Source organism: Helicoverpa armigera, chromosome 22 (assembly GCF_030705265.1).
Source record: "Helicoverpa armigera isolate CAAS_96S chromosome 22, ASM3070526v1, whole genome shotgun sequence".
Lineage (NCBI taxonomy): Eukaryota > Metazoa > Arthropoda > Insecta > Lepidoptera > Noctuidae > Helicoverpa > Helicoverpa armigera.
Window position 1 is genome coordinate 4,942,547 of NC_087141.1, and position 24,816 is coordinate 4,967,362.

The 24,816-nt window shown below is 39.1% G+C and overlaps 3 protein-coding genes across 8 annotated transcripts in view; 1 reads left to right on the plus strand and 2 right to left on the minus strand.

Annotated features, from left to right (window-relative positions):
• The window catches only part of LOC110377041 (basic helix-loop-helix domain-containing protein USF3), a 59,994-nt gene extending 50,185 nt beyond the window's left edge, over window positions 1–9,809 (plus strand). For 4 of the 6 annotated variants that reach the window (XM_064040559.1, XM_064040561.1, XM_064040563.1 and 1 more), the window contains 12 exons: window positions 850–954; window positions 1,393–1,534; window positions 2,397–2,436; window positions 2,659–2,738; window positions 3,180–3,297; window positions 3,765–3,953; window positions 4,492–4,598; window positions 4,997–5,165; window positions 5,830–5,975; window positions 6,471–6,593; window positions 6,935–7,176; window positions 7,587–9,809. In XM_064040559.1, the coding sequence (XP_063896629.1) occupies window positions 850–954; window positions 1,393–1,534; window positions 2,397–2,436; window positions 2,659–2,738; window positions 3,180–3,297; window positions 3,765–3,953; window positions 4,492–4,598; window positions 4,997–5,165; window positions 5,830–5,975; window positions 6,471–6,593; window positions 6,935–7,176; window positions 7,587–7,705 (1,580 nt within the window). In that variant the 3' untranslated portion in view covers window positions 7,706–9,809. The remainder of the gene's footprint in view (window positions 1–849; window positions 955–1,392; window positions 1,535–2,396; window positions 2,437–2,658; window positions 2,739–3,179; window positions 3,298–3,764; window positions 3,954–4,491; window positions 4,599–4,996; window positions 5,166–5,829; window positions 5,976–6,470; window positions 6,594–6,934; window positions 7,177–7,586) is intronic. The other 2 variants (XM_064040562.1, XM_064040565.1) reach the window with 2 other exon arrangements.
• Window positions 9,810–10,007: 198 nt separating this feature from the next.
• LOC110377040 (odorant receptor 4) lies at window positions 10,008–15,897 on the minus strand. Its single transcript, XM_049843094.2, has 12 exons — window positions 15,660–15,897; window positions 15,146–15,246; window positions 14,516–14,676; window positions 14,054–14,206; window positions 13,637–13,816; window positions 13,018–13,170; window positions 12,470–12,596; window positions 12,137–12,233; window positions 11,936–12,037; window positions 11,712–11,800; window positions 10,243–10,309; window positions 10,008–10,155 (listed from the first exon to the last, which is right to left on the minus strand). Exons 1-12 carry the CDS (start codon window positions 15,720–15,722, stop codon window positions 10,084–10,086), a joined length of 1,365 nt encoding a protein of 454 aa, XP_049699051.2. The 5' UTR covers window positions 15,723–15,897; the 3' UTR covers window positions 10,008–10,083.
• Window positions 15,898–18,046: 2,149 nt separating this feature from the next.
• Window positions 18,047–24,559, minus strand: Mdh2 (Malate dehydrogenase 2). The gene is made up of 6 exons (XM_021335689.3): window positions 24,381–24,559; window positions 24,082–24,292; window positions 23,012–23,208; window positions 19,815–20,054; window positions 19,209–19,301; window positions 18,047–18,882 (listed from the first exon to the last, which is right to left on the minus strand). The coding sequence occupies exons 1-6, from the start codon at window positions 24,456–24,458 to the stop codon at window positions 18,673–18,675; spliced, it is 1,029 nt and encodes a 342-aa protein (XP_021191364.1). The 5' UTR covers window positions 24,459–24,559; the 3' UTR covers window positions 18,047–18,672.
• Between the last annotated feature and the right edge of the window lie 257 nt (window positions 24,560–24,816).

Genomic DNA, 24,816 nt, shown 5'->3' on the forward strand with positions numbered 1-24,816 from the left:
TGTAATCCGCAATAATTTAAGTAGTTTAGAGCTCTGAAGTTAGACTAGAAATACAAGAAGCTTGTAGGTGACTTGATACTTGAAGGAGGTGGTTGAAAAGTAATGAAAATTTGACTCAATTTTAAAATTAAATAACAATGTATGCACTGTGATATGTTTCATCAATTAAATTGTAGGAAAAATATGGTCGACACTGACAAAATTATTATTTCAAAATACTGATAAAACTGGGCTGTTTAAATAACAAAACAACAGACAGCCTCACCGACCATTTGTGATATATTTGTATCCTGTGATACCTACAAGCTTCTTGATTGCGTATGAATAAGACAAGCTATTCCGCGCCTTCAGTTGCTACGCGACATTTTAAATAAGCATCAATTTTTATTTGCCGCTTTTCTAGTACAAGGGGAGTTGCTTCACATCGTCAGTAATAGATATATTTGACTTTAGTAATAATTATCATAAGCGGCTTAAAGTCTATTACTGACGAACAAAAAATGATGCAACCCAGCCCTTTGTAGAAATAGTCGCATTTTTTTATTTTCCCTAGCTAAAAAATTACTGTTGTAAAAGTAAAATAAGTATCTATACTTGTATAATAAATACTAGTGTATTTATACAAGAAAATATACTGGTAGATATGGCTATTGCGACTTTTCTTGTTCCCTATATACAGGATGATCATTTACAGAGAAACATTGTCTTGCTTATCAACACTTTTTTGCTCTTTTCTTCGTGTTTAAGCAGGCAATATTACATATTAACTTTAGATATTACCTCTATATATTCGTGAATATGTGTTGTTTATATTGTGGTGGTATAACTTGTCTTATTTGGTACTGTAAGATGAGCGGGCGGCGTCGCCTCAGTACCGGCGGGACGCGCTCTCCGTCATACAGAGGCATTCGCCGCAGCATGTGTACCAACATCAGCATCCGCAGCCGCCTCCAGGTATAATATATTTATGTGTAATAAGATATACTTATGTACTTAGATATTTCTTCGTTAATTTGAATATGAAAGACGAAAATTAAAGTTAATAAGACCATCAGAGTGTTGATAATTAGACGGCTAAATTAGTAATCTCTCGATATTTGTTCGATAAGTTTGTTTTAAATAGGTCTTCAATTGTAAATAAAAATTACCATGATAGCAGTTTTTTTTGAGTAACTTGAAACACAGACTAGGAGTTGCCATATTAAAGATGACAATATCGTGTGTTCTTGATTTCATGTTCAAAGACGATTATAATTCAAATTATGTACAGTCAAAGTAACTTTTAAACTTCCTCGTAAGACAGCAATTTTTTTCTACCACCAGCAAGATTTTTGACATATTTGTGGCATTATTATATTGAATAATATTAATCAAAAATTCCATTTTCCTCAGGACACGAAGCGTTCACATCTTTAGTAGACGTGGCGTCAGCAGCGACGGCGCTGCCGGTGCCGCGCGGCTCGCAGCCCGACGGCAAGCCCGAGCCCAAGCAGCAGCCGCAGCAGCAGCAGCAGCAGCAGCAGCATGATCTCAGGTACCACTACACTACTAAGTTGACAAAAATTAAAAAGTAATTGTTGCGGCAAAGCAGGCAACACTGGATACGCGCTGCCAACATCCGGTGCAACTTACCTCTTGTCAAAACTACAACCGCTCGGTAGACAAACGTGCCTTTTTTATTGTAACGAAAATTGAAGCCAAACATTCAAAATTGTAACTGCAACTCTGAATACTACGTTATTATTTAATTGGAGTCAGATTTTCATTTAATATCCATACGAAACACTACTTATACCCTACTCACAGTGACAAGTCAGTGGGACTGGGGATACATAGACAAAGTCAAAATCAATTTATTTTATTTCATTTAGGCGCACTTGTGGACGTCAAATATATAGATACGTTTGATTCCAGTTGTCCATTCTAAAAGTAGCTTCCTATGGAGAAGTATGGGCAAGACACTCCATCAGATAGATCACTGACAGATTATCATCCTCCGAGCTTTTTTCTGTAGGGTCGGCTACCAGTCTAACCGGATGAAGCTGAGTACCAGTGTTCTACAAGGAGCGACTGTCCTATCTGACACCCTCAACCCAGTTGCCCGGGCAACCCAATACCCCTAGTTGACACTGGTGTCAGTCTCACTGGCTTCTGACTACCCGTAACGACTGCCATGGATGTTCAATGACAGTCGGGACCTATAGTTTAACGTGCCCTCCAAACATAGATGTGTACATTAATTTAATTTTCAATTGTCGTTATATTAGGTATTTTATTTTACAACATTCATACGTACATCATAATGTCGTGGTAGGTCATGTTGTAAGTTCATGACAAACCGCGATAGTAAGAGGAAAACGCCAGAATTAACAACACTTGTTTCTTTCATTTCACAGATTCATGGCGCAGAAATTCCCGCTCGGATCTCAATTCCCGGTAAGTTTTTATTCTTTTATAAATTCTATATTTTTTACTTTTTTGACCATATAGTTTCTATATAAAATGAGAGATGTAATACCCTTTTGTAATATAAAAAATATTTAATCATAATGAGTCATTGCCAAGCAATTCCTTTCTAAAATATTTTACTTATACAGCTTTAGTTATGTATAATGTAATTCTAAAGAGTTTAAATTAATTTGTTAATGTTTTTTGTAGCAAATGATGGACAGAAGAGTACAGTCTGAACAACAATACATGGAAAGAGAAAGACAGATACAAATACAGAGGAGGGGAGCGTAAGTATTCACCTATTCAAGTTTATTTCAGACTACCAACATTACAGTAACCTAAATAAACCACTTTCTTAAACAACATAAACACATAAAACAACATAAAACTTGACTAGCGTCACCTCAAAAAAAGCTTTTTTGCAGTTTTATTTTTTCTTCACCCTTATTGTCCCACTGCTGGGCAAAGGCCTCCCCATTTTGTCTCCACACCTCTCGATCCTTAGACTGCTCCCACCAGTCAGGGTTAAGTTTGGATAAACTGAGTTTCATTTTGTAAATAGCAACAAAAAAATTATTATTACAGTATTGTTAGAATGTACATAATTTGCATTAAAAGAAATATTTTTTAGAGACAAATAAATACATCTTTATATTCAGAATTCATTCTTACATCTGTTGTAGTATGTTTTTTCTCCATTTCCAATCTAACATATAATATTGTTTCAGTGTAAACGCGATCCACGCTATCCACGAGCGTCACGCGATGGAGCAGCAGCAGCAGCATCAGAACCAGCAACAGCATCAAGCGCAGATCATACACGACAGGCATATGCAGCACTCCATCGTAAGTTTATTAATAATTACTCAGCACCGTTAAGAAATTGACCACATTCGTGATTAATTTTACCCATAGTAAAGAAACAAAAAAAATGGCCAAAAATGAAAGTGTAATTTTCGGCGCCTTGTAGGTACACCAAACAAACATAGTTAAGACTACTGTCTACTGTTTGAAAGGTTTCTATATGGTAAAGTTGCTTGAAAAAAACTTGTTGCCATTCGCTCCATGTTTAAAGGGCTTTAGCAAATAATAAGCGGGCTTTAGTTATTATTATTATATGCCTAAAGCATCCTTATGAATGGCACTATCATTTGGTGAAAACCGCTTGAAGTCAGTTCAATACATTTAGACTTTCTGTTCATGGAAAGTAAAGTATTACAATGTATTCGGTATTAGGTACAATAATTTTAGGAGATTAGCTATTTTGATAAAGCCGTCTTGTTGCCGAGACTAATACATAAACTCGTATACAGCACGCGATGCAAGAGCGTCACGCCGAACAACAACACCAACAGCACCAGCAACAGCAGCAACAGCAGCAACAACACCAACAGCAGCAACAGCAACAACAGCAACAGCAGCAACAACAACAGCAACAACATCAGCAGCACCAACAGCAACAACAGCAGATTATACAAGAGAGACATCATCAACATCTTATGGTTAGTTTAACTTTAACTTCATTATGTATTTATTTATTTTTCATTTATAGTAATACTAGCTATTCCACACGGAGCTATTTTTCTTTAATAATATTGATAAGGATAAATAGTTGACCACTTACACTTAAAAAGGTGTACGTGGTTTTGAGTTGCGTGAGAAAGAAGGCTCGTATATTTAAATTTTCTTTTATCAATTACAACATACATATATGTACTATACCTTGTAATTTTATTAACTAACTGTAACTTTATTATGTAAATGGACTTTTCTTAGAGCATTTTTTTTCCAAAATATAAATAACAAAATCATGCTGTAAATAAAATTGGGATTGATGGGACATTGGCAGGAAGATTATGGAGATTTTAAATCAGATTCATTATAATTTCTGACACGACGTTATTAATTTTGAGCAGAAAATATGTCAAATATAATTGGCTTTATTGTTTTTCTGTTTTACCCTTTAGCCTTCATTATTTTAACCCATATTAGGTTGGCAATAACAACCATTTATGATATTCATATATTTTCCTTCAACAGAGCGTATCATCTCAAGATGGCGAGCGTCGCATGGTACAGTCGGTGACATACAGCACGGCCGCCAAGCCGCGCGCGCAGACGCCGCACCATCTAGAGAGGAAAGACAAGTTAGTATTTTACTAATATTGTGTTGTTTTTGTTGAGATTAATGGACCTTGTGGGATCCTTAAAACTTACATAAAAATTGTTTAATTTTAAGAGAACTTCCCTTAATATACATACACTTTTTCACATTTTTATACATTTTATGGATACATTTTTTCCTTAACCCAAAAGGTTAAGTTTATATCCACATGTCGATGTAATTTTAATTTTCGGCTGTTTTTAGAGTGAAAACACAAAAAAGAAGTCGTTAAATTTAATTTGCTCTCGTATTTTACACCTTGTTTCGTCCTACAGTTTCTAAATTAAACACACTTCATAGAGGTTGGTTCCATTTATATTCCGAGTGAATATATACCAGAAGAAAGATTATGGTTTTTATATGAATCTATTTTTTTTCCAGTCGCACAGTAGTATCATCAGTAGCGGTGGGGCAGCCCCCCTCGGGCGCTGCTGGGGCGGAGCCCCGGGCTCGGCCGGCGGAGGGCACGCTGACGGCGGCGTCGCTCATCGACGCCATCATCACGCACCAGATCAGCCAGAGCTCCGACCAGAGGTTCCCGGTAAGTGATGTTAGTTCTTTGCCCTTTTAAAGTGTGTTTTAAGATGTGTAGTGAAAGGGGGGCGTTTTGGGGGTGCTGTCTTTTTGTAAATTTGCCGTGAAAAAGTGCTAAAAACTAGCCTAGTTTCAATAAACATTTCTGACTTTGACTTTGCACTGATAAAAAAAAAACTTGATACAACAACCTTACATAATTTGTTGCAAGGTCTTAAAAGTATAACATCATATTACTCGTCGTTAAATTGTATTATTACCAGCTAATTTATCTTGAAATCCTGTCAACCCTTTTTCTAATACTTATCACTTTATGTGTATATGTTGCAAATAAGTTTGAGTACCGGAAATCCAAAAGAGATTCTTTTAGGGTCAATTCCCACTGGAAGAGCAACGGCCGGCAGCGGCCGTAAGAGCACGGACAAATGTAAGAGCGCGGCGCGGCGCGGCCCGCCGCGCTCGCGCTCAATCCCTTGCATTTACGGCCGCTGCCGGCCGCTGCTCTTTCAGTGGGAATTGACCCTTAGTGTGTACCAAATACGCAAGTTTATTTCAAATGTACATACTCAATTTATCCAAATTAAACAAAAGAATGCACGTGCACTTGGAGAGGCCTATGTCCAGTGGTCTGCGATAGGCTGATGATGATGATGATGAAGAATTATATTTTATTCCCGCAGGAGCGTCCGGACCGCGGTGTAACGCCGGCAGAGGAAGCGGCGGCCGCGGCTGCTGCCCATACAACGAGCATTAAGCTGGGAGACCTCGCGTCCAACATCATCACGCGGGACTTCTGCAGCCCCACCACCTCTGTCATGCACCACAAGTATGTATACCTAGGCATATTTAAACTAAAGCATACGATACAAATCATAAATAGATAGAACGAAATGGAAAAGATAAATTGGGAAAGCTAACCCCACCACCATGTGGGAGCAGGAAAGATATACGATAAAAACGTCATTTATTCAAAGTAGGCTCACCCCTGTTTCCATGTTTTGCTTCCTCAGCAACACAATTCTACGTTTAATCTATGTATGTATATTGTTATTTCCGCGTCTCAGAACTTGGGAAACAAACAATTTATTTACCAAGCTTCTCGTGTGAATTATAAAATTTTGCCATTGTTTCAAAAGTTAAATCTTACTAATTGTTTAATCCGACATTTTGGATTCGAATTAATTCTGCTCATACGAACATGTCATTTTGCTTTTTATTTATCGATATAGATTTTTATTTATCGATATTTATCAGAGGTACCAGATTCCATAGTAGTATATTTGATGATGAGATTATTAATAATTAATTCTTTTGTGTGCAGCAACCGGTTCAGCGTGGGTAACTCTGAGGCGTACGCGTCGGAAGAGTGGAAGCGTCGCGACGCTCCCAAGCACGCGCCCTACCTCGAGCCCGTGTCGCCGCCAGACAACCATCCCGCCAACAGGTATATACCAGCTATCTTGCTTTTAACAGCATCTCAAAATTCCTAAGAAATAAAAAAAACCCTAATTATTTATCAAAGCGAAAGTAGTTCGCTGTCTCTCGCGACAACTGACCTGAGAAAGTATATAGACTATTATTTATCCAGTTGCGGGAAGTGATTCTTCTGGAACTGCTAGTATTTCTTTCATCTTATTAGAAACACTCGAGCTTGTAATAAAACATAATTATAAATGAATAGTGGCAGCACCATAGTCACATCGGCTATATAGAATAGATATAGGTAGGGTAGGGGTGGGTTACATTTCGAGCCCTAAACTAATTCCCCTAAAATTCTAATTCCAGAAACAACAGCAACCGCCGCTACAGTTGCGTAGGCTCCTCCCCCAGCAGTGGGTCGGGCGGGGCGTCCAGCGTGGGCGGGGCGGGGGGCGGAGTCCTGACCGCCTTCGACTACGTGACCAACCGCATCGTGGAGGTGATGCGAAGTGACGCCGACGAGCGAAGTAAACCGTTGACGTTCCCTACTGCGGCGTACGCGTACCCGTATTCCGCGCTTAATGTTGCTGCTGCGGCCGCGGGGGATGGTAAGTTATTTTATAAGCTTTTATTTATTAATTAACACAGTACAGTTGTATTGTTACTAAAAGTTATTTTTTAGTCAGATGTTAAGGGTTTGAAAATGCTTTTATTTTTAATTAAATGCTTAAATTCATTGGTAAACATCTGAGTTTGCGTTTGCGCAACTCTGCCGTAAGTTTTGCGCAAATGTCACTGTCTGCGCAAACTTTTGCGCTAATGTCACTGTCTGCGCAAACTTTTGCGCTAATGTCACTGTCTGCGCAAACTTTTGCGCTAATGTATTATTTTTATGGTCTGGGTTTTTGTGGGGTTGTATGACGCCACACAAAATAATGAAATGTTTCACAGAAATCTATACACAAAAAAAAATGTAGGCTCCGAATATAGCCTTTATTCATTGTTCTTTTCTTTCCAGCGTCCAACAGCACAGTATCAGCAAGCCCAGCGCCAGCGGCTGCACCGGCCCCGCCGCCGCCCCCCGAGCCGGCGCCGCTGATGTCGGCGCAGTACGAGCCGCTCTCCGACGAGGACTGACGCCCGCCCTCCGCCCGCCCGCACCCCACCGGCTAGCGTCGCCACTACTCCGTTATCTGCCGACACAGAAACAGAACATAGGGGAATTACAAGCAAAGGAATACCTGAAAATAAAGGGAAAATAGAAGGGAATTTGCAGCAAAGAAAAGGCAAGAAAAATGGGAAAAATCCAGCTTATAAGCCACTTCTCTTAAGCCTCAAAGTAGTAAAAAATACAATACTACAACATAATGGAAAATGCAGCATTCCATCGTGAAAGGAACAACTGACAAAAATGCAGCTTGTTATAACCTCAAAGTAGTAGAAAGGACACATTACTACAATAGAAGAATGAGAAAATGCAGAAAAGAAAAGGAAGGAAAAAATGCAGCTCAAAAATGGTGAAAATTTTGCGCAAGACAAGCTTCGTTCTTCAACACAAAAGCTGATCATTTTTGGGAAATAAGCTTCAGAATAGGAGAAAATGGCTGCCGAAAATTTCGAGCGAAACCAGCAAAGATGCTTCGTTTATTTATCGTGCATTGAAAAATACTGCCTAAACAAGGGTGTTGGAAGTCCAGCTGCAAGATAGCGGAGTGACAAAAAGTTTGGTGTGGACTCACCCCAAGGATACACGGTCCATAGTGCGTTCAGTTAGTTTGTCGTGTTTCGTTATATACACACCGTTCTCAACATGTAAATATGTACCGTTCCGTTGCGATAGTGACGTGTATCCGACACTGCAAACAATAAACTGGTGAACCCACACCCATGTACTCGTGTTTACTATAGACGATGGTACTAAATTGTATATTTATATGTTGTTTTGTAATGCAGGGATTAAATACCGTTCATGTGTTGTGGCAGAGCTTTAAGTGTCCGGTAGTAACGACTATGTCGCGGCGCTGCCGAGCCGCCGACGCCGCGACGCTCGATACGCTTATGAACATAATGCTGTCGATTAGTGAGAATACGATTATGAATTGTTATTTATTTAGTTATTGAACATGTTTGTATTATTTGTCGCGTGTCGACACGCGATCAGTAGCACTGCCGCTGAGTGAAGTACCTCACTATATGTTAAGTGGCAGAATTACGAACGTTTCGGTGATTCAAACGATATAAAGTAATAAGAAGTGTATTTTTAATCCAGTCTTCCATCGCCACTCCGCCAGGGGACACCACACTAGGCTAGGCCCGCGACTTCGTCCAGTAGTAGCTACACTCTAGGAACTTGTATATTATGTGAATAGCGGCCAGCAGCCGCCGCTCTAGTTAAGAACATTTTTTTATCGCTTCGCTTCGGATTTCGCTGTCGCCTCATCCACTAGGGTTAGAGTACGCGTAGTTCAATTATCATTTGTTACTATAATTTCGTATTGTAAATATCATTTTGTCGTTCGTTTAATGTAAAGTTTGTGTATATCGGCCCGCCACAGCGAAGTCCGGAACGGTCTCCGAGCTCATCGAAATCGAAACTATACTCGACTCGGGAACTGTCTACACCCTTATTATACATATAGCGTAACCTTAACGGACTAGACTAAGTTATATAAATTATATACATATGTAAAAGTGTATGGTTATTATGTATATGCATTTGTAATTATACAGGTTAGCTAAGAGTTGAATTAGAGATTTGATTTGGTTTTTTAGTTAGGTGGGTCTCGTCGACCGATATAAATATAGAGAGCTGCCGCCGCCGCCGCGTCACAGCAGCCTTATGTTATGTGCACCGCACCCGCCGCTCTACTGCCGTCTGTCGCGGCATTCCCGACTACTGTCAGTTCTATGACTACACTCCCACATACCCTACCTTCCTGATCAACTACCTATTGTAAACAAGTTCCAAATGAGTTGAAAGTGTGCAGGCGACGCTAGAGCCGCGCGGTGTTTTTGTAAATGTTTTCGAGTTATGTGTAAAAAACGACTGATTAAATTTACTTTGAGCGAGTGTATGGGTGGCGCGGCGGCGGCGGCGGTAGCAAACACATTGTGATTTCTTTATAAAACGTTGTAATGTACTGTAAGTAGTCCAAGAAAAAAATAATCCTTGTAAGTCCGAACATAAGCGAAAAAACAACTTCTGGGAGGACAAATCAATAAAAATAAGATGCAAATCTAATTTCTGTGTTTTATTTACGAACAAACGATGCTCAGGCGTCTCTACTTATCTAAATTAAGAGTAAATATTATGGACAAGAAACTATAAGTTCTCACTACGCTTGCCACTGTGAACTCTACTCAAAAAGACACCCAGCCTTTTAACACAAAATTGGGTAACATATAACTTAAAAATATAATCAAGGCTTATTTTCTACACATGTTATTTACTACTCAATGCCTAATATGAAGCGTAACATCTACATATTGAAACCCGATTTAGGTTTGAGAAACATCTACAAATTAGCACTTTTATCTTTGAAGAAATTCAGAAGCAATGTGAAGTAAGACCACGCTGTCTTTATAATCTGCAAAGAAATGAAAATAGTTAAAAACAATTTTATAAAACTATACCAATGCCAAACTCTATCAATTAAAAATAAATGTCGAGTTACCGTGCTATAACTGGCCAATGAAATCACAGAAAACCCGTGAGTTGTTACATAGATTCCCTTTTGAGCTCTAAAAATAAAGACACAAGAATTCATTGTATAAAACATCAACTATAAAAAATACAAATCGAAAAACTATTGCCTTTAAATTCTCACTTGCTAGAACAGTTCATAGTTTGAAACATCTATTTAATGGCATGTATTTAACGCGGCGACTAAGTTAAACGAATATAGGTTTTAAAAAATAATAGAGTGGGTACCATTTATAATGGGTTGGCAGCTAAAAAGGAGTATCATAATAAGTCAAAGGTAGCATATTAATATATCAGTTATGAGGTCCGTTTTAATTTAAACTAGCATCAAGTTTTTCTTTTGGCGACTGAATTAATATCTAAGCGAAAACTTAATGATGACAATAAAATAGAAAATGGGCATTCATAAATAATACAAATCAGGTTCTATTTAAAATTGTTTGGATGAAGAATAAATATAAACTAGCTCATATTATAAATATATTGTGCGACTTTTTAATAGCTTTAAATAAAGTCTAAAATGGCATGAAGAAAAAATATTTTGCGGCTGTTATTTTCAAAATTATAGGTGAATAGCATGGAAGTAAGCATGCAACATGCAGCAAGCATGACTTCTGTCACGGCTCCGGCGCTGCGGGGCTCCGGCGGTCCCATGCGAGCTTATCGTCGCAGATGGTTTTCACGCTCACCAGCGCAGCTTCGGCTTGCTGGCCGGCAGAGCCGGCCAGCCTCAGCAGCGGCGGCGAGCGTTAAAACTACCTGCGCCTCAGCTCGCAGGCCGCCTCGCCCCTCCGCGCCTACGTGGTTTTGAATTGCACTCTAGGGGTAGGGCAGACAAGACTACGTGGAGTCGGTTTTGCAGCGATTCGTTTTTGTCACTAACTTCAATTTTTAATACAATGTTTTTTTAATTGAAGGTTATAAATGGCAATATGCTAAATAAAATGAATTCAAATTAAATTCTACCATCTTCATAGTGCGCCAAGTGAGATAATACCACCGCACCTTCCGCCGTTTTCATGAAATTATGATACAAAATATTAATAATTAACTCTTATTCCTTTTTATTGTACTCCTTTTAATATTTAGAGCTATCCACAAAGCGAAGCCTGAAACTGGGTTTTTAGTCGGCACGAAATAGTTGGTAACATATTATCTTTGCCACCCAACTAACATTATTAGTCGCCAAGTCATTATAAATAGCTCCTCACCTAATATTTCAATTGACTGGTATAGTTTATTTGCTACCCAAACGCAGCTGCTAGTTTTTAGTTTTTATAACACCCTTAATTTTGAACCTTACATATTATAATAGTCGCGAAAATATTTAATCGCTGGCAAGTTATTTTATTTGTTGCCAACATTTGTCGACTTTTAAGTTATTAGTCACCAGGAATATAATTAGCCCTATTTAATTATGGATGAGTGAACCATAATTACCTGTGCAGCATGATGAGCACAGCACTCCTCGCTTTCTTGGAGGCGTTGTACCACCCGCAGTCGTACAGGGCATCTGCCAGCCGCTTGCTCTATTTACAAACGAAACAATAAGTACATAATGAAAGAAAAACCTGAATTTGTTAAGTCCTGAATTAGCCAATCCGCTTTAAGCATTAGGGCGCATGATTTTTAGGTGTAAAATAATAATAGGTTGTCAAACTTACAGAATCGATGAGTTTCTGTCCGTACCAGCACAGCAGCCAGGTCTGCGTAAGCGCAGTCACTAGGAATGACTTGTAGGCCACCTCGTTCCACTCTTCAATTAACTGAAATATATAATTTATATTATTGCTCATTTACTGCAGATTCAAACCGACATATAGGTAGGATATAGAAATGCACCGTCAGCAAAGTATAATACTTACAACACAGCAAAACCCACAGAAGCAGATGATGATGGAACTGTTCATAAAGTTGATGAGGAGTGCGAGACTGAACATCCGCTCAACGTCGCCTGTCAACCTGTAAAAGATTGTTTGCACATCACAAGAGAAGAACGTACATAATCTATCGTTACCATCACCATATCGTCATCCACTGCTAACGTAGGCCTAGAGAGCATCAACTATCCCAGTCTTGGGCCCGCTTCGTTGATACAATTTTAGTCTTTAGTTTTTGTCCTCGCAATACAGTTTCAACATTGAGAATAGAATTCTATAAATGGTTAGTACCTGATGATGATCTATAATGGTCCTTACCTGATGAGCGCATGATGTCTGAGCACGATCTGCGTGATCTCTGCGTGGTGTCGCGTCTGCCAGTAGTTGTCGCCCTGCGAGCGCACACGCTCACCCTCCACTCGCAGCATCTCCTCGCTCACCAAGGCTGAACATGTAGGTTACAATCACTATTAACGTAAAAATCTTAATTAAGTAGGTTACATAACTACTTTATGTAAGACTACTTAGTCGTTTCTCGCGGTTTCACCCGTGACCCTTGGGAACTACATCTCAACCCCGGATAAAACATAGCCCATGTCACCCGGGAGTAGTGTGTCTTCTCAATATCGAAAGAATTTTTCAAATCGGTTCAGTAGTTTCACAGCCATTAGGGTAGTTACAAAAAAAGGTACAAAAAAAAAATATTAGTCTAGCTAGAACCACAGATTACTAGAACGTACCAATTAACATAAAACATGCCCACACACTTTGTAGGTACAGAAGGGAGGGTGCTCGTGCTCGTACCATAACATCTCTTACATAGGTATGTAATAAGTAGGTAATGAAGCTGAGTGACGCATAGTTACCCATAGGGTACGACCGCACGAGCTGCTGGTCGACGGTGACGTAGAACAGTCTCCTCACCCGCCGCGCCAGCAGGTCGAACTGCGTGGTGATGTGGCACAGGAACAGGCAGAACAACATGTCCCACGCCACGTTGAAGTAGATCACCACGCAGGCTGGTGACAAACAAACCCGTTTCGGAGACCCAACAAGTTAGAATACATAAAGAAAATGCTACTGGATATAGAAGCTTTGGTCAGTGGGTCGACTTAGGGGCGGAGACAAAACCATGGCAGGAATAATAATTCCTGCCATGGTTTTGCATATTCTGAGCATGAAGCTTCAAAACATCATGCTGATTACAAATCTGAATCTGTTCATGCTTTGATGTAGTTTGCATGAATTTATTTTGGCACGACGGAGGGTACCTATGTTTGATTGACTCTGTGAACACTTGATCATTGGTGTAGTGTTTTATGTGTGTTATTTAAATTTAAAATCGTTCACAACCGCATAACCATCCCTTAAGCTTGTTTTTTTAGGCAAGTCTTATTTACGTGTAGTGGTACGTAGCGCAGTCTATATTTGAGTAGGTGTTTGATGAAAACCACACTATCCTGTTTCTTAATGCAAGTGACTTACCATGCCAGGTCTGTAAAACAAGCGTGATCTCGTAGTAGACAGGCTGGTAGGGGTCGAAGGGCAGCCAGTACAGGAAGTGCAGGCCCATTGGCGAGTCGTGGCCGAAGTAACGCGCGAGCGTCAGGAAGTACGGCGGCGATAGGAAGCTGATCAGCAGAGCGTTGTTGCACCAGTAGTAGCCTGGGAAATAAAACGTTATTGGTTCGAAGTTTGTTATTTAACCCTCTGAAAAGTGCTGCTGATTACAGGTTTGTAAAAACTTAGGAAATGTTTGATTTGTGCTTCAAAACTATACATCCCTTTAGTTCAGATTACTTAGCTCAGGATAAAGTACGTAGCGCACCTATGTATATTAAAATTAAATTAAGAATGTATGTACCTAATGTAGCACATAAATAATTGATGTTTGAAATATACCTTTGACAATAATGTTGAGCTGCTTTAACGCGCCGCTGATGATTTCATGCTCCTCCTCAGAGACTTCGCCCTGAGGCCACATGGCGCGCAGCTCGTTCGTCAGGTTCTCAAACACCGGTCGGTGGATCACCATGTTGATGGACTTGAACATTGCTAGAGACAGTTAAATATTAAAGTGCATCCTACCTATAGATATAGTGTCGTGTTTGGAAGTCGATTTAAAAAATGTCTCAGTTAGTCAGCTTTATTGAGATCTACCGGAGGAAATCGATGTGCGAGCGAAGAAGAAGTGGGTTCTGCTTTTGTTATAACAAAAGTCTAAAGCCGTATAGTATAAAAAATGATTAAAGTAGAGACATATAAGTATGCCTGATCATTCACCTGGTAACCGCTACAAAAAAATCTTACAAGCTAGAGGAACTACCAATATTTGGATCTCTATTATCTTGATTAAAAACTCACACAGCACAACACATCCGAAGCATGGCATCATGCGGAACACCTTGATGGAGTCGAGGAAGGTCTTGGCTTCATACGCCGTGCTCACCATGCTGACCATCTCCGACGGGCCCGTCAGGAACAGGTTGAACATCTCGAACCAGTAGAATCTGTCCCACCATTTGCTGGTGGCGCCAATAGCACGGTAAAGATATATTTAAAATGTGCCAATGGGTTTAAAAATGAAACACATTATCCTTTGCGAGGCCCATTGCAGTCGAGTAAACAGTTGGACATTAGAGGAAAAGAAAACTTGTAATATCAGAACTTCGATTTAAAAGGGGAGATTTTTTTTTGTAATTTGTTGCAGTGGCGCAATAATTCTTTGATTTACAGACATTTTCTAGAAATAACGATTAACCTCTCACTCCAGTTTTTTGAACAAATATTGTCTAGTAATGACGATTACCCTCGTACTCTCTTATAAAACTTTTCCGTTCAAATGCAGATTGTAATTCCATTAGTTTTAAATAACCGTATTTTGCATACCCGTAATAAGGGTGAAATATATGTTTTCTACACTACTTTTGCATAATGTTAATACCTAATGTAACGCCATATTTCAAGCGATGAATGATTTATGATAATACATACGTGGCATTCTCGGAGATGCTATGCGTCATGCGGATGGCCACCCATCCCAGCACCTTCTTGGTCGGCGCGTACGACTCGTCGTAATCCTTCTTAGTGTACACCTATTTATTAACACAATCGTAGGAACGTGATAGAAGTATGCGTAGACCATTTTCAAATATTAAAGCCTTATTTATCTATCAGTAATATTAGCACACAAAAACTAAAATTGGGAACGTTTTTTAAATGTGTACTGATGCTGCCATGACGATAGCCGGCGGGGGGGTAGATCGGGAATCACAGTACCCGCATTGCACGGCTTCGTTCAAGATGGCGGATTGCTTTGGAAAAGGTTTAGGTACAAAGCTTTTGGGTCCCATTGCAGTTCGCGTTACTCCTCATAACATGAAAACGGGAGTTGGACTGACGGTCTGACGTTGGGGTTTCTCAAAAATAATGAGAAGAATCGGTAAATTTCAGTGGTGTGCGAAAAATCTTTAAAAACAAAAACGTCGATTAAAAATTAACTGCTTACTTTCTCATTAAATCTCTGCTTTGATTTTCTTTTAAAGCCATATTTCCTTAAAATTGACGTCATTTTGTCTACGCTCCTTAAATCTTAGTGTTTCATATCTAGACACCGTTGCAGTACTATTAATTATCTTAATTACACAGCGTGTGTGAAAAATAACACAACCCTTATGGAAATTACATACTTGTTACCTTCCATAAGTCTCAGCGCACACTAGATTTACCGCGCAAACAATGCACGATTCTTATGGCGCATCCACACATGCCGCCGGGTTTCAGACCGCCTTGCCGCTGAATGCAGGCCGCTGGCTTTACCGGCGGTTGCCGGCGGTAAAGCAACAACAATACCACTCCGTATCGAAGCCGCAAGCAAACTGCCGCCGGCAACCAAAAGCCGCGCGTGCCACGGCTGAGATGCGGCAAACGCCGCCGGGCATGTGTGGATGCGCCATTACTGGACTTTAGATTTTTAAATGAGTCAAAGCTAGACCCCACATTATTTACATATTATTTAGAAAATCTCCAAAAATTATTAGCCCAGGGCTCCATAAGTTCAAGATCCGCCTGTGCTCTTAGGGGCTGCCAAAAATGTTCCAATGACAGCCAGACTCACCAATTTGAACCCGTTATAACATTCGGCGGATGACGTCACACAGAGCCGTCCCGCTCGACGCGACGCGTAATATCTAGTACATTACAACTGCTCAGTGTCGCGTCCCGTCCCGTCCCGCCGCGCCGCGCCCGCTGTGTGCAGAGACCTTCAGTGGTCACCCATTCACAAACCAACAGGTCCAAGCGTGATCGAACCTCGATCGGTTGTATTTTCAATTAAATAACTACGTAGCTTATCCACGATGTCGCGTGTGTGCGTCCATCCTAAACAAAACATATTTTTTCAATGTTTGTGTTATTATTGTGTCACACAAATATTTAATTACGTTTTTATTTCTCTGTATCATTAAACCCTTGCTGGCGTAATTAAAAAGAATCTGCTCTAATTACATAAACAGTCTGTTTGTGGAAATCATTAAAAATGCATAAACAGCTATTATTTAAATCTGTTGTAGGAATAAATAATATAATGTTGAATTAAGTATTAACGTCCTACATAATTATATTTTATGAATTATTAGCTAATAACGGATGTTTTCCCTTTCCAGCATGGGGTATCAGGCCTCTAGCTCGAATCTCGCCCTTGAAGCTGCTCGTACAAACAAGATGCAGTGCCTGTGTATTTCCTTACGTACACTATGTACTTAGGGCTGCCATCCGTCCGGGTTTCCCCGGATTTGTCCTCGTTTGCAGGCCGTCCGGGGAACGTCCGGGCGGGGTTTCAAGAAGTGTCCGGGGAAAACCCGGACACTTTTCATGTAAGGAAGCACCTCATTGAATTTAAGTATACGTTAATAGTTAATGGATAATCGTACTGGTTCGGGGAAAAAATGCGATTTACGCCAAATGTCCGGGTTTTATTAATGTTTGTCCGGGTTTGGCGACATTCGAGATGGCAGCCCTATATGTACTTCCTTATGTACACTTTGTGTACTCCCTCTATTATTTCCTTATGTACGCTCTATGAACTCCCTTATGTAATCTAGGAACTTCCCTATATATTTCCTTATGTACTCTATGAACTCTCTTATGTATTTCCTTGTACACCATGAACTCCCCTATATAATAAATTTTCAAATCGGACCAGTTGTTCCTGAGATTAGCGCCTTCAAACAAACAAACAAACTCTTCAGCTTTATAATATTAGTTTAGATGATAACACTGCTTTACCTACTTATGTAATTTAATTACCTACATTTTAATGTTGTTATAAAATTAGACATTCAACTTGATTCAGTGCCAATACAGCAGTTCGTTTCAAACCACGTATATTTTGACCATGGAGAGAAGTCCCAGGTTTTGCTACAGTAATCCAAAGAGTAGGACTTGGACAGGAGTCACCGTGTTCTCTGCGTATCTGGTGCTACTGATGGTGGAAATATACATAGAGATATTCGAGAACGGCACTCATTTGCGTATTTATAATAACATGATTAGTTATTTGAAATAGACAGTGATTTGAAGTGTTGTGAATCGTATCTTTTACTTCTATATTGCTCCCAGAGTCTTCATGTCGTGAGTAGACTTTTCTAAGACAGAGGGAATGGAGTCCATTTGTATAAGATTGGCTCCGACATGTTAGTGCCATCATTGGTACCTGCCTGTGGATGTGTGAACAGATGATAAAATAATGTGGGTACACGAATGTTGGGACCAATGCTAATAACCTGTTGTGTAAACAATGCTGCGGTGAGGATGTGTTTTGTCAGCAACTCGGACGAGACGGATAAAAAACTGTATTGTCTGTTCATGAATGTTTTATAAATAAAACCACCAGAGTATCATACCGCAGTAATTTAATTACCAACAACACACACTTCACAATATTTACACAGCACTCCCATTCTTCAGCATTTTTTCTTTTGCCTGCAACAACGCAGCTCCGGGTTATCTCATGATTACAATACAAAATGCTCTAATCAATTGATTTAAGACATTACAATAATGTATAGGTCTAAGTTGTAATAAATATACTTCAAATGTTATCTACAAACGGTTGTGGTCGGGCCGGCATCTTACTTACATTATAGATACTGTTTGGTGTAGCTTACTATTTCTACGAATAGCGTAACTTCTACAAGTCTTTAGGTGCCGAAAGATCGAATGTACACATTATCGAACACTACCAGTAATACTTATGTGAAGACACCTAATGAGGTTACAAATGATATTACAATTACACTAGACAGTGACTGTGAACAGGAGCGATTGCAACATACTTTAGTAGAAATTTTAAATCATCATAAATTTTGGCGACGTTATAAATAGTAAAAAAAGAACTATAGGTATTTAACGACAATTTAAAATGATTACTGTAACATTATTCAACTTTTCTCTACAACCACTCTCAGTTCACACATCACTACTTATACTGTAGGCCCGACCGCGTTAAGGTTTGTCATCGTTTACTTCGAAACGAATTTCTCTCCTGTCTCAATGTTCTTCTTGAGCTCAGGGATGGCGGCCTTCAGCAGCTGCTGTTCGTACGCGTTGAGCTTGCCGTAGCCCAGGTTCTTGGCGACTCCGTTCTTGCCGAAGCACAGAGGGTTGGCGAAGTATTTCGCTTCGGTCAAGTCGGATTTTACGTACGCGCATTCTACTACGTTCTCCTCGCCCTGTAATGAATTACTTGAGTTAGTATGGTTCTTTACTTGATTGACTTATGACGGAATGATGAATAGAAAAGGTAGCCACCGGCCACTTCCGAATTAACAAGAATTCCGAAAGGAAAATAAGAAGGTTAAAGTTACCAAGCGCTACTGAAGATAATTTTATCGAATCAATTTAATTTAAGCCTTGTTTCAAGCTTTGATCAAGTTTTATAGGGAAAGTTTATACATGTTGAGCTTTATTACCAACATTTTTTGTTTAAAATCATTGTTTCAAATGAATGGCCAAAGTTTAACGTAGTGTATGTTATTGTTTCAAGGGTGTAACATACCTTCAATCCCCGGAGGACAGCGTTGGCGATCCTGGCGCCGGCCCACGCCATGGACAGCGTGGCGGAACCACCACCGGCCTTAGCCTTCACTACCTACACAACAAATACATAAATATTAGAATAATAAATTAGATAGGACATTTTGTTAGATAGGCTGTCTAGATATTAAATAACATCTTTGGCAGTCGTTACTGGTAGTTAAAAGACAGTAAGTCTGACACTAATCTGACCAAGGGGTATTTATTGGGTTGCTCGGGTACCTAGGTTGAGGTGGTCAGATAGGCAGTCGCTCCATGTAAAACACTGGTACTCAGCCGCATCCGGTTAGACTGGAAGCCCACTCCAAAATTGTTGGGAAAAGGCTGGGAGATGGAGTTGGAATTTAGTTAGATAGGTGCATTGTGGGCAAATATTTATATTTCTCTTATAATTACATAAAACTCTTTTTATAAGAAAACTATAAATTAGCAGCCAGTGAAAATCATCGATTTCACCAATTGGCAATTTCATGACTGGTTATGCTCAAGTTATTGTATAGTTAAATGTTGCAACTAAATGCCTCAAAAGTTCACTAAATAACATTTACTTATAACCAGCCATACATACCTCAGTACCGGCTTCCTGGATCCTCTTAGTAAGCGCTTCGATCTTGGACTGGTCGGTGAGCTTGGGCGCGGGGTTGGCCTGAGACAGCACAGGGATGATGGTGACGCCCGAGTGGCCTCCGATGACCGGGATGGTGACGCAGCGAGGGTCCACTCCGTTGATGGTGCCGATGAAGGAGCAGGCACGGACAACGTCCAGGGTTGTGACTCCGAGCACGCGGTTGGGGTCGTATACTCCGTTCTGGGGGTGAATAAGTAAATATTTAACGTGTATAATATAATTATTAAAGTGACTATGGTTTAGGTTTTATTACTAATTTTTGCGACAGTAAAATTATAGTGAAGATAAATTCGCTGGAGTTTACTGCATTCATGTACTGACGTTGGATCAAAGCAAAATTATATTACCAAGTTGCATATTGCGATTGAGGAAAATGTTGAAGGGTAAATATGTAATGACAATATTGTATGTAAGTATTATAAATTGTCCTTTGGATAATTGTACGTTTCAGTTCCGCATCATTTTGGAATAAGCAATAAAGTTTACATTTAGTTTATTTCATAAACGGTGCATCCGATGCATCATAAAACATAACTCTAGCTGACTGTAGTAATTGACCAATTGTCAGTAAGGTCAGCCGACGACGTCACGAGCAAAACAAAAATAACGACAGACTACAGCAAAACTGCAAGTTGCACCGTTTACATTCATACTGCATTCACTAACTACGTTATATTTGAATGAAATTTCACTACAATACTAGTATGCGATCCTCTCTTTTACAAGTAATGTGTAACGAAAACAAGGTCGAAATCTTCAAGTAAAAAAGGAACAATAAAGCGATTTCATCACGGTATCATACCATCTTATCAGCAAGTAATAAACGCATACGACAATAAAACAACGCCTAAGCATTGACTAACGCTTTCATTGATTACCTTACGTAATAACAGATAATACACTAGCCATCTATTTGCATGTACATCATCTGTTTATATGCACGTACTGGTTATAAATATCCATTCATGTCGCAAGTTTACAAGGAATGACGAGATACATGAGTACCTGCCTGAATAATGCAACCACGGTGTAAGGAAAGATCGGCAGGTAGGTCAAGCGCCTTTTTCTAGGTCAAATTCGTCAGTCACGTTCCTCGTCCCTGGCACACCTGTATTTTGGCGACGCTACTTTTTTAGAAGATTTTCCGTTATGGCATCTTCGTTTGTTATTTTGTTCAGAAAGATTGCAATAGTGGATTCACAAATAGAGCGGTACAGAAAACAACACGTTATACGTGTTACCAATCATTCCAATCCTGTCGCTTCAGGAATGTTAGGCAAAGCCAATGTGGTAAAAAGGCTAAAAAGAAACCACGTTCTTTGAGTAGACAGTGAGGCAATGACCTACTGATCTTTAAAATGCCATTTTCCTCAATACATCTAACTAAAATCTGAAGACTGATGACAGAGGACAGATAAAAGGGAAAAAACATTTTTGCAAAGTACAACATGCAGACACGTAGTAGTTATATAAGTAACGAGCGCTTCCTGTCAACATGGCATGCACATTATTGAACTGGACGGAAAGCTGAACAATGGACATTCAAAGAATAAACAAAATAGTTTGATGACTCGCTCATTACAAAATGACTGAAAATTATGGTAACCTGCAGAATAGGCTCCAATGGAAATCTTTGATATCGAGAAAGTAATCAAAAATTTCTTTGAAATCGGTTAATTATGTCTTTGCATATCACGTGAAGTCAGAAATATCAGCACATTCACGTGGTAATCTATCTTTAATTCGTGCTTAAAGAGAAGCTGAGATTACTGGCATGAGTTGTTCACGTTTCCATAGATAATTCAGCAAGGGTCGAGGACAAGTCTAGAACGCAGTTTATACACTAATTAGAATATTAATAGTGAATTATTTGTCTTAACGTTTCATTCAAGTATTTATCAAGCAATAGATAACCAAACTCGTGTGCAATGAAAATAAGTATTACATACATATATTATTGTATTGTATGACGTAACTATTTATCGCTTTTATTGGTTCAGTCAACATTTTGTTAACCTCGTTCACGAAGAAATTGCGTGATCCATAGTAATACAAGGAATAGTAAATTATTAATTGTACTACGCATCTGAGTAAATAATAAACTGATATTTCGTAAAATGTACATAATTAGGTACTTAATTCTTTCATCCTTTTATAAATTTCTTCCAGTACTTTATAATCTATATATATAAAAGAAAGTCGTGTTAGTTACTCCACTTATAACTCAAGAACGGCTGAACCGATTTAGCTGAAAACTGGCAGGGAGGTAGTTTAGAGCCAGGAAAAGGACATAGGATAGTTTTTATTACAAAAAATAGAAATAAAAAATACAATTTATTCCGGACATACAGCGCCATCTATTGTTCAATCCAAAAATCTGCCGTGTGCCACTATTCCACGCGAACGAAGTCGCGGGCAAAAACTAGTATTATATATAAAAAAATATTAATCATGCAGTCAGAACGTTCGAGCTATAAGAAAAGCTAGTTATCCCCAGAAATCCCATCTCACAGGCAGTTAAAAATATATCAGGACAGAATAATCGTTTTATATAACGTCAGTCAATTGTTTAGCTTACGATATAGTGGCGGTTATCAATCACGATAATGCCTACTCGAGTTATCACTATTGTTTCGCGATATCATAGCTCACCACAGTTGTCAATTCAATAAAGCGTAAGACCACTAAAACTTTTATACACGCAAAATATATAGACTTATAAAAAAAAGGATGTAAAAAAAGTATTTACATAAATTATAGATATCCTTGAACTCCAAATTATGTTTATCTAGTTTGTAAAAGTGCTATGTTTGCTAGAGTATAATATAACGAATGCTGGATTTTTTTATAGTACAGTCTTTAGGAATGAGTATATATAGATTGTTCCAGAAGGCTTGGAATTGAAGATCTTATTAGGTGATAAACTGGCCTGTTCTAAGATTGCAGTCAACTCTATAAGTCATACTATGTGAATAAACACTATAAAAACAGGGTTGAGTTTGAGTTGACCGTTTTAAGAGACTACAAATGAACCAAGTAAAAAAACAATGGTGCCTTAGTAGAACTTAACCCTTAACTCAAAACCAAAAACCCAAGGAAACAAACAAACTTTTCAGTTTATAATATTTGGCACATACCTTCTTCAGGACTTCAGAGGCAATAGGCACCATAGAGTTGACAGGGTTGGTGATGATGCACATAATAGCTTTGGGGGCGTTCTTGGCAACGCACTCAGCAAGGTCCCTCACGATGGAGGCGTTCACGTTGAACAGGTCATCTCTGGTCATGCCAGGCTTGCGGGGGACACCCGCGGGTACCACAATCACATGTGAGTCTGTGGGAGAAACAATTGTGTACGTCAGAATGGCTGGTTGTCTGTGGTGTTGGTCTATGGGAGTTGATAATCATTATCTACAATAGATGACATTTTGTTGGGTGAGTAAAGGATGTTCTATTTTCGTTGTTTCCATGCAATTATAGAATTTACTGCAATAGTACAGCATTCGCATCATGGACTTAGAACTATTGTAGACAATGTAGATAAACAATTCTTTTGTACCATGCAAAGTATGTATGCTAATAATATGCATTTAAATTAGAAATACAATGTAGTGACTAGTAAAGCATGATGAGCTTATTCTTAGCTGCAAACTTCTTAATTGGAAAAAGCAGATTTATCACAAAAAATAATGTTATATTAAATCATTTTGAATAAAAAATGGATATATGTAATGATGCTAATGTGCAGCTGTTATGCTCAGTAAAGAATAGTATTTAGTCTGGAGTTAATAATTTATACTGTTGCCAATAAAATATTTATTAGATAAGCCTGATACAAAAAATATTATATTTTATGTTGAATAATTAACTAATACTATTATGAAATTCGTGCACAAAAACTATAATCAGTAGGTAGGTAGTTGACTTATCTTTTTGAACAAACAAATGATAATTTTAACTACAAGATCAAGTTCCATTATCTTATAAATTACTCCATGTGTACTGAAACTGGAAAATATTCTGTAGAATGTCAAGGTCGACACCCAAATGGTACAAAAATATTACGAAACGGATTTCATCGTAGAATACATGGGTGACCTTGAGTTGTCTATATTTAGCGCCAAACATCAATGAACTTGAAAACTTTTAGGTTACGTTATGTAATAGGCAAATATTTGCGAGATTCACTTGTAAGTAGGACACAGACCTGCGACGGCACACGCCAGCTCCTCGGGTCCCTTGTAGCCCAGCACCTTGGCGGGCGTGTCCATGTGGGACAGGTCCACGGCGACTCCCGGGGTCACCGGCGCGATGTCGTACAGGGCCAGTTGGGAGATCAAGGGGTTCTGCTTCAGCAGCAGAGACAGGGGCTGGCCGATGCCGCCGGATGCGCCAGCAACCATCACTTTCATTTTCAGCTGGAAAAAACATCGTAACGTGTAATTTCGGCTGCCTGTTTCGCGGACGCTCTACAGTCTACCTTATTTCGAACACCGAATATTTTACCTCTGAGCTGGTGGAAAAGTTTTTGGCGCCATTCTGGACAGCCACGGTGGCAACGGGTTTCAGCACACGGGAGAACATTTTGGGTCGCCTGTTTTTTAGGAAAAGCTACTAATTTATGAAGACAATAGCACGTAGTCCAACTGACCCTGCCGACCTTTCGAAGATAACTAGTGATGTAACAAAACTATCTTTGACTGTCAATGTCAGTTGATGGTACGTCACTCAAATAGAGTAAACACGTCACCAAATATTGATCTATTAATAAATTCTAACACTTAGCACTTATTTAATAAGTATAGTTATAGTTAATATAAATAAATAAAGCACTTTTTAACCAAACCGTGGTATGTTGTATCATTCATTAAAGCTGAATTAAATATTTTCTCTATTACTTATATCAGCAATTTCATCACATGATCAATGTTGTTACAAGATA

What these genes read in the sequence shown, in the direction of transcription:
- LOC110377040 (XM_049843094.2), bottom strand. Translation starts at nt 15,722, where the DNA reads ATGACGTCAATTTTAAGGAAATATGGCTTTAAAAGAAAATCAAAGCAG. An exon ending in AGCATCTCCGAGAATGCCAC is followed by an intron (nt 14,677 to 15,145) that starts GTATGTATTATC and finishes TGGCGCCACCAG; the next exon opens with CAAATGGTGGGACAGATTCT. An exon ending in CGTGCGGTCGTACCCTATGG is followed by an intron (nt 12,597 to 13,017) that starts GTAACTATGCGT and finishes CTACATGTTCAG; the next exon opens with CCTTGGTGAGCGAGGAGATG.
- Mdh2 (XM_021335689.3), bottom strand. Translation starts at nt 24,458, where the DNA reads ATGTTCTCCCGTGTGCTGAAACCCGTTGCCACCGTGGCTGTCCAGAAT. An exon ending in ACTTTTCCACCAGCTCAGAG is followed by an intron (nt 24,293 to 24,380) that starts GTAAAATATTCG and finishes TGTTTTTTCCAG; the next exon opens with CTGAAAATGAAAGTGATGGT. An exon ending in CCTCTGAAGTCCTGAAGAAG is followed by an intron (nt 20,055 to 23,011) that starts GTATGTGCCAAA and finishes ATTCACCCCCAG; the next exon opens with AACGGAGTATACGACCCCAA.